The 16,041-nt window shown below is 42.2% G+C and overlaps 1 protein-coding gene and 1 pseudogene across 7 annotated transcripts in view; one reads left to right on the top strand and one right to left on the bottom strand.

The window, feature by feature from the left end:
* LIPA (lipase A, lysosomal acid type) overlaps nucleotides 1–16,041 on the top strand; it is a 138,436-nt gene that overhangs the window by 94,993 nt on the left and 27,402 nt on the right. For 2 of the 7 annotated variants that reach the window (XM_065922885.1, XM_065922886.1), the window contains exons 3-4: nucleotides 7,983–8,094; nucleotides 11,041–11,158. In XM_065922885.1, coding sequence (XP_065778957.1) covers nucleotides 7,984–8,094; nucleotides 11,041–11,158 — 229 coding nt within the window. In that variant the 5' untranslated portion in view covers nucleotide 7,983. Of the gene's footprint in view, nucleotides 1–2,951; nucleotides 3,136–7,453; nucleotides 7,613–7,699; nucleotides 7,732–7,982; nucleotides 8,095–11,040; nucleotides 11,159–16,041 lie in introns of those variants that run through there. The other 5 variants (XM_065922890.1, XM_065922884.1, XM_065922887.1 and 2 more) reach the window with 5 other exon arrangements.
* On the bottom strand, nucleotides 6,416–7,915 carry LOC136157272 (non-histone chromosomal protein HMG-14 pseudogene; annotated as a pseudogene).

Raw genomic sequence — 16,041 nt, 5'->3', positions numbered from 1 at the left:
ATGGAACAACAGACTGTTTCCAAATTCAGAAAGGAGTACATCAAGGCTGTATGTTCCATGGGAATACAGTCTTCCCTCATAGCTCAGCTGGTAAAGAATCTTCCTGCAATGTGGGAGACCCGGGTTCGATCCCTGGGTTGGGAAGATCCCCTGGAGAGGGGAAAGGCTACCCACTCCAGTAATCTGGCCTGGAGAATTCCATGGACTATATAGTCCATGGGGTCACAAAGAGTCAGACATGACTGAGTGACTTTCACTTCACTTCCCTTCACATACATAAATGATGGGCTCCCCCATCCTCACCCCCATCACTGCCATCCTCTGAATCTCTACCTGGCATGTGCCGCTGCTCTGATATTGACAGGGCAAGCTCCCTATTTCCTTCAGCTTGACTCAACCGTCCCCTTCTTTGTGATAAAGGAAAAATGGCCTGCTTAAGAGTTAAACTATTAAGAGGAAATGGAATAGGGAGACCAGAAATAAACTCATACACCTATGGCCAATTTATGACAAAGAGAGCAAGAACATAGAATGGATAAAAGACAGCTTCTTCAACACGTGGTGCTGAGAAAACTGAACAGTTACAACCAAAACAATGAGATTAAGACATTTCCTTCATATCATATACAAAAATAAACCAAAGAGGTTTAAAGACCTAAATGTAAGACCTGAAACCATAAACTCCTAGAAGAGAATATAGGCAGAAGATTCTTTGACATAAAATCACAGCAATATATAGATAGATATATAATACATAACATTATATTTTATATATATGATCTGTCTCCTGAAGCAAAGGAAACAAAAATTAAAAAATGGGACCTTATAAAACTTAAAACTTTTGCACAACAAAGGACATAACTGACAAGATAAAAGGACAATCTATGGAACAGGTGGCAATAGTTACAAACGATATGGCCAACAAAGTTATGTTGCTTTTTCCTGAACACCTTCCAATGGCTTCTCTTCTTGGTAAGAAGTAATAGAGTCATTACAATTGGTCCCCAAAACCCCCAATTACCTCTGGGACATCATGGTTTACCGCTTTCCACCTTGCCTTTCTGTTCCAGCCACACTGACCAAATTCCACCTATTAGACACCACTAAGAATATTCGAGATGGGTACACCAGACCACCTGACCTGTCTCTTGAAAAACCTATATGTAGGTCAGGAAGCAACAGTTAGAATTGGACATGGAACAACAGACTGATTCCAAATAGGAAAAGGAGTACGTCAAGGCTGTATATTGTCACCCTGGTTATTTAACTTATATGCAGAGTACATCATGAGAAATGCTGAGCTGGATGAAGCACAAGCTGGAATCAAGATTGCCGGGAGAAATATCAATAACCTCAGATATGCAGATGACACCACCCTTATGGCAGAAAGTGAAGAGGAACTAAAAAGCCTCTTGATGAAAGTGAAAGAGGAGAATGAAAAAGTTGACTTAAAGCTCAACATTCAGAAAACTAAAATCATGGCATCTGGTTCCATCACTTCATGGCAAATAGATGGGGAAACAGTGGAAGCAGTGTCAGACTTTATTTTGGGGGGCTCCAAGATCACTGCAGATGGTAATTGCAGCCATGAAATAAAAAGACGCTTACTCCTTGGAAGGAAAGTTATGACCAACCTAGATAGCATATTAAAAAGCAGAGACATTACTTTGCCAACAAAGGTCCATCTAGTCAAGGCTATGGTTTTTCCTGTGGTCATGTATGGATGTGAGAGTTGGACTGTGAAGAAAGCTGAGTGCTGAAAAATTGATGCTTTTGAACTGTGGTGTTGGAGAAGACTCTTATGAGTCCCTTGGACTGCAAGGAGATCCAACCAGTCCATCCTAAAGGAGATAAGTCTTGGGTGTTCATTGGAAGGACTGATGCTGAAGCTGAAACTGCAATACTTTGGCCACCTCATGTGAAGAGTTGACTCATTGGAAAAGACCCTGATGCTGGGAGGGATTGGGGGCAGAAGGAGAAGGGGACAACAGAGCATGAGATGGATGGATGGCATCACTGACTCGATGGACATGAGTTTGAGTAAGCTCCGGGAGTTGATGATGGACAGGGAGGCCTGGCGTGCTGCGATTCATGGGGTCGCAAAGAGTCGGACACGACTGAGCGACTGAACTGAAGAATATTCCTGCCTCAGGACCTTTGCACTTGCTATCCTCTCATCTCAGAATGCTCCTTCCCAGTATCCACATGGTTTGAAATCACCTTCTTTTTGTTTGTGCTCGAAGTGTCATCAGAGGGTACTTTCCTGGTTACTTTAAACATAACATAGCACCCACCTTCATTATCCCTTTATTGTTCATCATGGCACTTTTCACTATTTCGTTTTTCTATTTATTCATGGTGTCTCTTCCCACTAGAATGTAAGCAGGAGAGGAAGGCTCTTGTTTGGCTGCTATTCCCCTACTATCCTCAAAAGTTAAAGTATTAGTCACTCAGTCGTGTCCGACTCTTTGTGACCCCATGGACTGTAGCCCACCAAGCTCCTCTGTCCATGGAATTCTCCAGGCAAGAATACTGGAGTGGGTTGCCATTTCCTGCTCCAGGGGATCTCCCCAAGCCAGGGATCGAACACGGTTCTCCCGCACTGCAGGCAAACTCTTTACCCACTTAATGCTAGGCATTTTAGTAATAAAAATAAAATGTACAGCAAGATTGCCTTGCCTCAGGCACACCGCTGAGGGGTTCGTAAGTAGCATGTAATTACATCTACAGAGCCCACGTTCTCTGTTTCAGGCGCGGAGCTTAGCGGCTCTGCAGGAGCTCCTGCGGTGGAGCCCGCGCAGCCTCTGAGATCCGGCCGGCGCGGCCTGTGGGTGGAGCTGCCGATGCGCTCCGCCCGGGAGCCGGTGGCTGGACGCCGCACCGCTCGAGCGCGCCCAAGGCGCATGCTCCGCGGGAGCCAAGCGAAGGCATCTACGCTGCACTGCCCGGCGGCAGGCGGATCTGATTGGGAGCGCTAGATTGCCTGAGCCTGGCGCCGGCGCGGGCGCGGGCGCGGGCTCGGGGTCCAGCTGGCTCCGCCCCCCCCCCCCCCCCCCCCCCAGGCTCCCTGCGGCCGCCCCAGCCTCTCGAGCCGGCACTGTGGCTCTGGACAGCGGCCCGGGAGGACGGCTGCAGGTGAGTGCCGGCCCAGCTGCACTGTTGGGGTGAAGGCGCCGCAGCATCGGCCTTCCTCCGCGGGCTCCGAGGCCTGGGCCCCGCGCCCTCCCGGGTGCTCAGTCACACCGCCTGTGATCCTCTGCAGGATCCCTCTGCGCTGGTTCCCGGAGCGCCCGAGGGCACCCTAGAGTTGAGGGCTCTCTTGACGTTGCTCATCTTTCCCTGGGCTGCAGCGACACCCAGGATTTCTGATTCCCAGCTCCCCCACTTCCTCCTCGTCCTTTACTCGCATTAGCTCCGCCAGGCAGCCCCCAAACCTCGCTTACTTTTAAACCAAAGGCGTGGTCAAGGAGCGGCTTGACACCTGTCCTGGTGAATATCCCGGCAATACTATTTAACCACGGGACATTTTACTTCCAGTAATAAACCTGGGTGAGCCTGAGTTTCCTGGAAAAAGAATTTAACGGTACTGCAGAGAGTTGTTGGAGGTTTAATGAACATAGTAGGACCGAAGCACTGCCTGCGAAATCTGGAGCATAGCAAGAGCTTAAATGGGAGTCAAAATCATTAGTGTTGTTGTTATTGTTAGGTAAATAACAAGCTGCTTTGGAGCTTATCTTTTCTTCAGCTACTGAACTCTGGACTGCCCAATCCTGTTTTTCAGAATCTGTTGTGTGTCCATGCTTTGCTGCGTCCTGGGGGGTTCAGAGTTGACCCAGAGACTGGCTGTGCCCTCAGGCTGCTGTAAAATGAAGACAGAAAAGTACTTAGTTGGGTTGTTAGCAGTACCAAAAGAATTGAGATAAAGTTGCAGAGCCTACTGAATCCATCTTGGAGGAGACTTTTTCTCCTTGAACTTCTTAGTCGTCATGCTATGACAGTTACTTAACTGAGAGGTTGAGAAACTGTTCAGTGTTTTGTTGGAAGGAAAAATCAGTTGGATGACTTTTCTAGTTGAGTAGCTTCAGATATTATCCTTCTGGAGCTTTCTCTGTGGACAGCTGCCCCAGATCCAGGAGTATTGGCACTGAGTAGAAAAGCAGCTGCCACCGGAGGCGTTACTGTTTGAAACTGTGGTTACAAACTTTTACTTTTCTTTTTCAATCTACTTGGTATTCCCTGGTAATAATGGGCTTTTGGAAGGTTGTATTTATGATAAAGGTAGACCTGAACTGTACAGCCCTTCCTAACCAACATAAAGAAATGCAAACCTGTGACTTTACCTGTACAGATTCAAAATAATATCCATTCCTGTCTAGAAATTGCAGGTTCACCACTTCTGGGAGAAATCACTCCATCACCAGCAGGAGATGCATCAGCCGAAGGGAGTTAGTTCTCTTTTGCCATCATCTGAGAACCAGTTTCTTAAGACTTATGGAATACTGGGTTTTAAGCCCATGTCAAAAACAGCTCTGTTGAATTACTGATGTACAATACTAGCAGGACATGTTTAGAATGTACATTTTATGCATTTTGATATGTTTATACATGTGAAACTATGATTGTTAAAATGTCATTAACCTGTCCATTACCCCCAAAAGATTCCTTGTGCTTTGGGTACCCCTTTGCAATGCTTACTTTCTGCCCCTCATTTCCCCAGGTAGCCATTTATCTGCTTTCTGTCAATAGAAAGTAGGTTGCATTTTCTAGAGTTTTATAGAAATGAAATCATGTGTATCTATTTGATCTGGCTTTGTAAAGAATCCACCTGCCAATGCAGGAGACGCAAGAGATGCAGTTTCATTTCCTGGGTCAGAAAGATCCCCTGAAGTAGGAAATGGCAAACCACTCCAGTATCCTTGCCTGGAAAATTGCGTGGGCAGAGAAGCCTGACTGGCTATAGTCCATGGGGCTGTAAAGAGTTGGACACGACTGAGCAACTGCACACTTCATGTGCTTGGGACTGTGGACTTTCACTCACCATATTTATTTTGAGATTCATCCATGTTATTTATGTACATTCCTTTTTATTGCTGAATAGTGTGTATATATCATAATATATTGATCCATTCACCCATTCAGGGCATTTAGGTTTTTCTCGTGTTTGGCTATTGCCTGTAGAACTGTTAACGAACATCTTTATACAAGTCTTTGTATTGGGATACACTCATCCATATCTTTTTCAAAAATTAATTTATTTTAATTGGAGGATACTTGCTTTACAATATTGTGATGGTTTTTGCCATACATAGACATGAACCAGCCATGGGTGCATGTGTGTCCCCCCATCATGAATCCCCCTCCCACCTCCCTCCGTACCCCATCCCTCTGGGTTGTCCCAGAACACTGGCTTTGAGTGCCCTGCTTCATGCATCTAACTTGCACTGGTCTTACATATGGTAATATACATGTTTCTATGTTATTCTCTCAAATCATCCCACTCTCTCCATCTCCCACATAGTCCAAAAGTCTGTTCTCTACATCTGTGCCTCTTTTTCTGTCTTGCATATAGGGTCGCTGTTACCGTCTTTCTAAATTCCATATTTATGCATTAATATACAGTATTGGTGTTTCTCTTTCTGATTTACTTTGGCCTGTATGGGCTTCCCTGGTGGTTCAGACGGTAAAGTGTCTGCCTACAATGCGGGAGACCCGGGTTTGATCCCTGGGTCGGGAAGATCCCCTGGAGAAGGAAATGGTAACCCACTCCAGTACTCTTGCCTGGAAAATCCCATGGACTGAGGATCCTGGTAGGCCATGCGGTCGCAAAGAGTTGGACACGACTGAGCGACTTCACTTTGGTCAGTATAATAGGCTCCAGTTTCATTCACCTCATTAGAACTGACTCACATGTGTTCCTTTTTATAGCTGAGTAATATTCCATTGTGTATATGTGCCACAGCTTCCTTGTCCATTCGTCTGCCATCATTCATATCTTTAAGGGACTATATTTATTTTAAAATATGTGGGAGGCTGGGACTGTAGTCCCACTTTTGCCTCTAACCATCGGCGTGTCCTTGGAAGGGTCATTTCATTTTGCCTTTAATATCCATCCCCGAGGTCTTTGCTGTGCTGTGATTTTGTGCCATCACTGTTAGAACTGTGGTCTGTGTTGATCCCTGGAGAGGGTCTCAGAAGCGGAGAGGGGCAATCTTCTTTCCTTCTATTTCTTGTGCAAGCTCTCTTATCTTTTTCATTTCACTTTTTTCCCCTTGGGTGACAAATTCAAATCCTAATGTGTAACTTTGTGCAAGAAGGGAAGTGAATAACTAGCGAGAATAGGAGCTGATATCAGCTGAACTTCAGAACATTTATTTTATTTTTTTTTTCTTTTATAACTGAGATTTTATTGGTTGTTTTGAGGGTCATTACACAGACATTTCAATTTGTACACAATTCTTCACATATGTACCAGAAATCTAAAATATCATGTAGTTGTGATTCTTAACAGTTATTCCAGTGACTTTCCAGCTTAAAATTTGGAGCAAACTTTCCTTAATAGGATATCAAGTACCAATATCTTCAAATATTGATATGTTGTTACATCATAAGTCCCACTGATTCACAATTTAATATCATATACACTACATACCCAAACCGTCAATCGTTCACAGCACATTAACCAAGTTACTAGGAAAACTGGACTACCACGACCAAAGATGTTATAGTATAGTGCACAAAATTCTGACCAGGAGAGCCAAGATCAAATAGTGGTTTGCTGTAGGAAATAATTCTACCAAAACAATATGGGAAGAGAAGTAATTTAAAGTGTTCAAGACATTAAGTGCACAACTGACTCCAAACTGCCATTTAGTGTGCTTTTGTATTATAGGATATAAAAGCTACCCCCCATCTATGGAATGTTAAGCTGACACCCAAGACAATCAAAGCCTCCCATATCCAATATCCCACTATTTTCTGGTTTTACCAAAAAATAAACAACCAGCAAATGATTTCAGCTCTTAAAAAAAAGCATTTACACTTAAAAAATGGGATGAGGTGGGATTCCCTCCTTTTTAAAAATGTTTCTAGAGCTACTAAAAAACTTGCATTTACAAAATAGTTGATAAAAATATTCCTCTGGATTGTACAAGAAGGGAGACAGGGACCACTGGCAGGACTGAGTGTGTGGCTATTAATCAGACTTGGCTTCTTTCTCCTCTGCTTCATTAGAGGCCGGGCTCTCCTCGTTTCTAGTCTCTCCATTTTCTGCAGGCAAGTCTTCTTTAGTCTCTCGGTTGGCCCCTTCCGCCTGTTTTCCCTTTGCTCCTCTCTTCCCTTTTGTTTGCACTTTCTTGTCTGAAGATTTATCCTTTCCCGCCGCCTTTTTTGGCTTCGTTTCCACTTTTGCAGGAGCCGGTGTAGCTGACAGCCTCGCCGATCTCCTCTCGGGCGGGCTCCTCCTCCGCCGCCCCCTCGGCGGAGCTGACCTTCCTCTTGGGCGTCGTGGCGGCGGGGCGGGCGGGAGCCCTCGCGAAGCTGAGCAGCCTGACCGCGGCCGCTCCTCCCGCCGCCTGAACTTCAGAACATTTAAATCACAGTTAGAGAGGAAAAGGTGGGAGGTTACCAGGCTCTGGAATTTTGGTGATCTTCCCTTTTCTCAACATATTCTCTTCTGAGTCCTCTCTTCCGCTCTTGCTGCAGGAACATTACGTTTAACTTTGTGGTGAGGAGGTGGGTGGGTGTTGTGGGCTCCATGTGTCACAAATTAACTGAGGGTGGTGGGTGGGAGGTTTCCTAGTTAAAAAGAATTCCTGAATTTTTTCTTTGAGGTGTGGCTTGAGTCATTTGTTCCATATTTGTCCTTTGCCTAACTTTTACCTGACGTAAACTGGTTAAGAACCTTGTATGGGAGCATTATTTACCTATGTAATTTTGTGTAGTAAAATTGGTGTAGGCAAATAACAACAGACTGTTTTATACAGAATGAAAATGTGGCTCAGGGGTTTGCTGGTCGGTTTGGTCCTTGGGACCCTGCCTTCCCAGGCATCTGGACGGAAGCAGACACCTGTGGATCCCGAAACAAATATGAATGTGGTAAGTTTCTTAAAGGCATCTCCTTTTTAAAACACATCTGTGATCAATGTTATTTTCTGAAATCCAATTACATAGCTACATGAAGCTACAAACTGCATTCTCTTTATATCTCATTATGTTTTTCATGTTCTCTGAATCTGCAGTTCAGTTAGCTAGACTTTACCCACTAGGTAATGTGTATTTTACAAACCTCTTTTTACTGATGAAATCAGTACTTAAACATATGTAGTTAATCATACTTAATAGGATAAGTGATATTTTTAGACATTCATTTCATTTTTAAATCTCACTGAATTTGTCTAAACAACAATAAAAAAGTGTTAAAACTTCCGAAGAATGTTAATACTGAATGTGTTGAACAAGGACAGATTACAGTGTTCATAGTTCAGTCCAAAAATCAAAGTATCTGAAAACAATTTTATTAGAACGAATAAGCAAAAATAATCCCTCAAGTAATGAAAACATTTCAAAGTTATTAATCTTAAGCAGACAATTAAATCGGGAGATACTTTATTTAGGCATAAAATATCAGGAAATTATAGATTGCTACAGAAAACAGCAGGTTTAAAACAGTGACACAACTGAAGAATCAGGCAGCTTTGGAGATTTTGATAAATTTATAGTCAGTCAAGAGAGTGCAACCTGTTATCAGGGTTCTTAATGTTACGTTTTATCTCTTGTTCCTGATTTTTTCTTTTTAAGGTTTTTTAAAATTAAAAACATTTTTCCTTTTTAATTTTTTACTGGAAGAATGATAAACAAATCCTTTCAAGTATTTGTGGTAGAGAGAATCACGAACACTTATTTACATTGTCTTCTGGATAACTGAGTTAGCTGTATGCCACTGAGCTCCTAGTTAACAATTGCCCAATGGATTAAATGGTACAAACTGCTATATGTAAAATAAAGAAGCTTCAAGGATATATTGTACAGCACAGGGAATATAGACAATATTTTATAAAAACTATAAATGGAATTTAACCTTTAAAAATTATGAATCACTGTGATGTATACCTGAAACTTATATTAAACATCTACTATCATTTCAGTTCCGTTGCTCAGTCGTGTCCGACTCTTTGCGACCCCATGGACTGCAGCAGGCCAGGCCTCCCTGTCCAGCACCAACTCCCTGAGTTTATTCAAACTCATGTCCATTGAGTCGGTGATGCCATCCAACTATCTCATCCTCTGTCGTCCCCTTCTCCTCCCACCTTCATTCTTTCCCAGCATCAAGGTCTTTTCCAATGAGTCAGTTCTTCCCATCAGATGGCCAAAGTATTGGAGTTTGAGCTTCAGCATCAGTCCTTCCAATGAATATTCAAGACTGATTTCCTTTATGATGGACTGGTTGGATCTCCTTGCAGTCCAATGGACTCTCAAGAGTCTTCAACACCATAGTTCAAAAGCATCAATTCTTTGGCACTCAGCTTTCTTTGTAGTCCAACCCTCACATCCATACATGACTACTGGAAAAACTGTAGCTTAAACTAGGTGGACCTTTGTTGGCAAAGTAATGTCTGTCTCTGCTTTTTAATAAGCTGTCTAAGTTGGTCATAACTTTTCTTCCAAAGAGTAAGCGTCTTTTAATTTCATGGCTGCAGTCACCATTTGCAGTGATTTTGGAGCCCACCAAAATAAAGTCTGACACTGTTTCCACTGTTTCCCCATCTATCTGCCATGAAGTGATGGGACCAGATGCCGTGATCTTCGTTTTCTGAATGTTGAGCTTTAAGCCAACTTTTTCACTCTCCTCTTTCACTTTTATCAAGAGGCTCTTTAGTTCTTCACTTTCTGCCATAAGGGTGGTGTCATCTGCATATTTGAGGTTATTGATAGTTCTCTCGGCAATCTTGATTCCAGCTTGTGCTTCATCCAGTCTGGTGTTTCTCATGATGTACTCTGCATATAAGTTAAATAACCAGGATGACAATATACAGCCTTGACGTACTCCTTTCCCTATTTGGAACTAGTCTGTTGTTCAATGTCTAGTTCTAACTGTTGCTTCTTGGCCTGCATACAGATTTCTCAGGAGGCAGGTCAGATGGTCTGGTAGTCCCATCTCTTTCAGAATTTTCCACAGTTTATTGTGATTCACACAGTCAAAGGCTTTGGCATAGTCAATAAAGCATAAGTAGATGTTTTTCTGAAACTCTTTTGCTCTTTCGATGATCCAGTGGATGTTGGCAATTTGATCTCTGGTTCCTCTGCCTTTTCTAAACCCAGCTTGAACATCTAAACCCAGTTCATAGTTCATGTACTGCTTAAGCCTGACTTGGAGAATTTTGAGCATTACTTTGCTAGTGTGTGAGATGAGTGCAATTGTGCAGTAGTTTGAGCATCCCCTCGATAAAAAAAGAAAGGAAACCTAATTGCCCCATGGATCTTTCCTTATGTGAATTTGATCATTATTCCTTTTCATCTTTCCCCTGGTCTTATTGAGATGTAATGGACATATAGCATTGCATTAGTTTAAGATGTATAAGATAGTGATTTGCTCTGGATCTATATCATTTTATCTTGTTCAACTCTGCCTTGACATTCTAGTGTAGATTTATTGTTCCATTGATTAAAAACAGATTAATGCTTTTTATCCTTCATTTCCCAGGATGGGGTCTCTTAAAACAAGGAAAATTGTAGATTACAGAATTAACTGGCATATTTAGAAAAGAAAGAAAGACGTGCTTATTTGTGCCTGGGAGCCAGGATGGAACCAAAGAAGCCCAAAGCTATGGTAAAATAAGGCACACTTGGTGCAGAACTTGTTAGAATGGTGAAACCAAGGTTTTACTAAGCATCTCTGAGTAGAATGCAGGGGTAAAACAAGTGGAGTATTTACTCTTGTGATGGAGATTGGCTACTAGATTGAGCAGGCTAAAATTTCAGTAATGATTGGTTTCTTAAATAAAACTTGATCATTGACTTTTTGTCTTCTCCTTTGCTCCACAGAGTGAAATTATCTTGCGCTGGGGATACCCTAGTGAGGAACATCAGGTTGTGACAGCAGATGGGTATATTCTTTGCCTTAATCGAATTCCCTATGGGAGGAAAAACCGTTCGGACAAAGGTATGGGTGTTTTCAGTCGTGAGACAGGAAAGTTCTGAAGTTTTAATTGCTTTGCTGAAATTTGGCTGGTTTTTATATCAGTCACAAATTCAGATTTAACTTGAAAACATTGAAATGGGATTGTCTTTAGACCAAAGTACGCAACATATTACATTTATGCAAGGTATATTAAAACACTTCTTTTAAAGAAGCAAGGACAAGAATCATCTAATTTCATATTCACTTAAGGATTCAAAGGTCAGGTTTGCTTGAGAATATGCTAAAATATCTCATTGTTATAACAAAGCATTTTATTTAATAAAGTTATTTGAACATTAAGTAGATAACTCTTGCTATTTGAAAATTACTTAATTTTTTGAGTAGGTAATGTCACATAGTTCAAAAATTGAAGAGAATAAAAAGCTCACAGTAAAATACCTCCCTCCTATTTCATTCTTTACCTTCCCAGTTTTTTTATGTATCCTTCCAAAATTTCTTTATTTTAAATTTCTTTATCTCTAAAAAAGTGTCTTTAGAAACAAACATAAATGATCATTTTCCCTGCTTGCCTTTTAATTTAGAATGTGGCATATAACGCACATTTTTGTTTCTTGAATTTTTTTGTTTAATGTTTTGCATATTTTTCATACAGTACAAAGAGCACTTTATCATTCATCTCTACCAATACATAGTATTCCACTGTATAACTGTCATGATTTATTTAGCAAGTGTTCTCTTAGTGCCATTTGGACTATTTCTACTCTTCTATTAACAAATACTGCTGCTGTAAATAACCTTGTTTGTGTGCAAGTTTATTATAAGACATTTTCAGAAATAGAATTTTTGGGTCAGAGGATAATATGTGGATTTGTGATTTTGATGTGTGTGCGTTAGTCACTCAGTCATGTCCTACTCTTTGTGACCCCATGGACTGTAGCCCTCAGCGCTCCTCTGTCCGTGAAATTCTCCAGGCAAGAATACTGGAGTGGGTTGCCATTCCCTTCTCTAAGGGATCTTCCCAACCCAGGGATCAAATCCAAGTCTTCTTGCATTGGCAGGCAGACTCTTTACCATCAGAACCACCAGGGAGGACCCAGATATTGTTAAATTACTTTCCATGTGCTCTTGTTCTGGTAACTATGCTTATTAGGAATACTTGAAAGTTCTTATAGCTTTGGCTTAAAATATATGCATATTTTTTCTGTGTCTCATAACTCAAGCAAAACTGTGGTTTCCAGTGCAGATTGAGGAATTTCTAGATAGACTTCTTGAAATCACTGAACAGACATCAGAATAAGGATCTGATCCATAGTCAATTGCCTCTGTAGGTATAGATTTTTTTTTTAAAACACTTTTTGTGTTTAGAAACTTTCCTTAGGCTACTAAGGTGAGATTAAGGTAAATGGATAACTGTGTCTTCTTCAAAATTTTATGTGAGTAGAAAATTTTTATTCAAGGTGAATTTAAAAGCCCTCTGTGTTAATTGAGCTTTATATTATTGTCTATTTTTCTCTTAATAAAATCTGATTCATCTATGTTTTTCTCCCATAAATTCTAGCCATAATGAGTCTTTTGATGATGCTACCTGGTGAAGACAGCCAGTGCTCTTTTTGAAATTTAATTTCTGACTCTTGAGAGTTTTATAATTTATAGATCCTCTTAAATGTATGTTACAAAATGAGAAATGAGTTACAACAAGGGCTTCTATTTTTCTTCTGCTCAAAACACACAAAACATTTCAGAGTGAACATATGATCTTGATTTCCTTCCTCTTTTTTATTTTTAAAGTGAACCTTGTATACAGAATTCAGATTCAATATAAAGAAAGATATGTATTGATACTGTTTCTCTTAAAAGTGGCTAGTTGGCTAATATAATTAGTAATGTGAGCCATTGTTAAAAGATACAGGAAACCTCAGTGAAAACAAACTTAGAGAATGTGCCTCCTTTTTCCATGTCCACCTCCAGGCTTTTCTCTCCTATAGCAATTAAAGCAAAGAGTGCCAGGTACCTTCCTGTGGTATTTATCTCAACCACTGCAGGTGAAATTGCTGTACCCTAGGAGGTGAGCATCCTTCTTGACTTGCTCTCAGGTGAGAGGAAGAGGAGATGGGGGAATTCTGCCTGCCCATAAGTACTTTCGTGCTTTCACCTCTGTAGGTCTTGGGTTCTTCGTTTTTAAAAACAGTCGATTGCCTGAGATGATCTCAAAGTTCCCCGTTAGTCTTTATTTCTCCCTAGTTGTATGGGTTAGATTCCTTTTTTTTTTTTTTTTGGCAGGGATATGTGGATTGGGGCAGTGGATATCTTTGGTCTTCAGAATAGGGAACAGATTGAAGGCACTCTAAGCCTGGTCGTAGCATCAAGCCCCCACCCTTCTCCTCTTCTTTGCAGAGGCCTCCCTGTAGAGGATCAGTGATGTGTATGTAACACCTGCTGTGACCTAAGCTCAGAGACAAGTCTGGAACCTAGCTATGAAGGTGGTCAGTTATCTAAAGGAGTTTGTGATTCTCCTCAGAATGGCATAGGTGCTTCTCTGACGGTTTGCGTTCCCATGGTCCACGGTTGAGCATGGAGCTGAGGTTCTGCCTGTCCTTCACTCCCATCCTGGAGCAGTGGTGTCAGTGGTGCTAGCTTGGCTTATTTAAGCCAGATAGACAGAAAGAATACATAAAATCCTTCACACCCAACTTGGAAGCTGGCTCATCCTTGCCTCTTCCTCTCCTGACTTCCTCTTCTGTTAATAACACCCTCATTATCCTAATGACCAGGACCAGAAACTGCAGTCACTCTTGACTCCCATCCTCCAGGAGCTGACAAGTCCTCTCTAAGCTCCCATGTTACATGGCTTCCGTTTAGCCTTTTCCTCTCTGCCAGGCCACCACCCTGCCTCAAGCTCTTGTGACTGCTTACGTGGCTGCCGGGTCCAGCCGGCAAAGAGAACAAGTCCCGACCGCAGCAGCACGGGAGCCTGAGGAAAAGAAGCTGAAAGTAAAGGATGGGGTCGAGAGGGCTGAATGCTCTTGAAGCAAGTCAGCGATTTTATTGAGTAAAACAGCTACCTTTATACTAGTACAAGCAGAAAACATAATTCATAAAAAATGCCATCTGGTGTTTGTCACATCAATACAATTCTTTGTCTTAAGTGATTGCAGAAGCTTACATCTTGTTTTTGGCATTCCAAGATAAACTACTAAGTGAAGGTCACTAGTACATTTTTCTCAAGGAAGAACAGAGGAGACCCGGCAAATGTTTTACTACTTTATCATGGGGTGGCGGGATAGGGAATGGCCTCTTTCAAGGTTTTCCCAGGGCCTTTTTGGGCCTTGAGCAGGCCGGCTCCCCGCACGTGGCCATCTGAAATAAATAAACTCAGAATCTGAGAAAGAGAAAGAATTTCAAAACAAGGATAGGGCAGTTCATTCTGCTTATCTTTTAAGAAATTAATGTTCTTAATGCATAAGAAAATAATGCCATATATCTGTACTATTTATAAGTCATTACATGATCCTTTAAAACATAAATTCGTTTATTGAGAATGAAGTGAAGCTGTTCTCCCCACTCTTCTTTTTTTAAAAAATAATTCTTTTAAAATTTATTTTTGACCATCCTGGGTCTTCGTTACTGTGTGGGCTTTTCTCTAGTTGTGATGAGCAGGGGCTGCTCTCTAGTTGTGGTTCGCAGGTTTCTCATTGCAGTGGCTTGTGGGCTTCCATCATAGCTCAGTGGGTGAAGAATCTGCCTGCAATGCAGGAGACCCTGGAGAAGGGATAGGCTACCTACTCTAGTATTCTTGGGCTTCCCTTGTAGCTCAGCTGGTGAAGAGTCTGCCTGCAATGTGGGAGATGTTGGTTCGATCCCTGGGTGGGGGAAGATCCCTTGGAGAAAGGAAAGGCTACCCACTGCAGTATTCTGGCCTGGAGAATTCCATGGACTGTATAGTCCATGCTGTCACAAAGAGTCAGACACGACTGAGTGGCCTTCACTTTCACTTTTTTGCTGAGCACAGGCTCAGGGGGGCAGGCTTCGGTATTTGTGGCGAGTGGGCTCAGTAGTTGGGGCTTGAGGGCTCTAGAGCACAGGCTCAGTAGTGGTGTCAGACGGGCTTAGTTGCTCTGCCTGCCGAATGTGGGATATTCCCTGATCAGAGATTGAACCTGCATGACATGCAGATTCTCTACCACTGACCCACCAGGGAAGCCCCTGCCCTTCTTAGTGTAGGTTTTTTTTTTTTTTTTTTTTTTTTTTTAGTTTTTGTGTTCTGTTGTGATGCTACAACCTTACTCCTAGGTTCAGGGATGCTAACAACCCTTCAATAGATGGTTGCTGTGAGGGGACTAGGGTTGTGCTGTGCCACGCTTAATCGCTCAGTCGTGTCTGACTCTTTGCAACCTCATGGACTGTAGCCCGCCAGGCTCCTCTGTCCATGGTGATTCTCCAGGCAAGAATTCTGGAGTGGGTTGCTATGCCCTCCTGCAGGGGATTTTCCCAACTCAGGGATCGAACCCAGGTCTCCTGCATTGCAGGCAAATTCTTTACTGTCTGAGCCACAGGGAAGCCGAAGAATCCTGGCGTGGGTAGCCTGTCCCTTCTCCATCTTGCCAATGTCACCTCCGTTACTTATTTATAGGTACCACATTCCTTGTGGACCCTTCGTTAAAGCTGCGTGGTGAGCGTCTTTCAGTCCTGCCTCAGTGGCCCTCTCCGATTGTATGTAGAGCCTCACTTGGGGATCATCAAAAGGTTTTTGTCACAGGCCTTGGCTGCATGGCTCCTCTACCATGTCAGCTACTTTCCTTTCTACCAACCTCCTTGCTCTCATCCATCTTATGTAGTTCTGCAGGATTAAGCTTCTTAGAGCCCAAGTATAATTATATGATACTGGCATTCAGCAATCTTCATGA

The sequence above is a fragment of the Muntiacus reevesi genome, chromosome 2, assembly GCF_963930625.1.
Source record: "Muntiacus reevesi chromosome 2, mMunRee1.1, whole genome shotgun sequence".
Classification (NCBI taxonomy): domain Eukaryota; kingdom Metazoa; phylum Chordata; class Mammalia; order Artiodactyla; family Cervidae; genus Muntiacus; species Muntiacus reevesi.
Note: the sequence above shows the minus strand (reverse complement) of the source record. Positions and strands in the feature narration are given on the sequence as shown.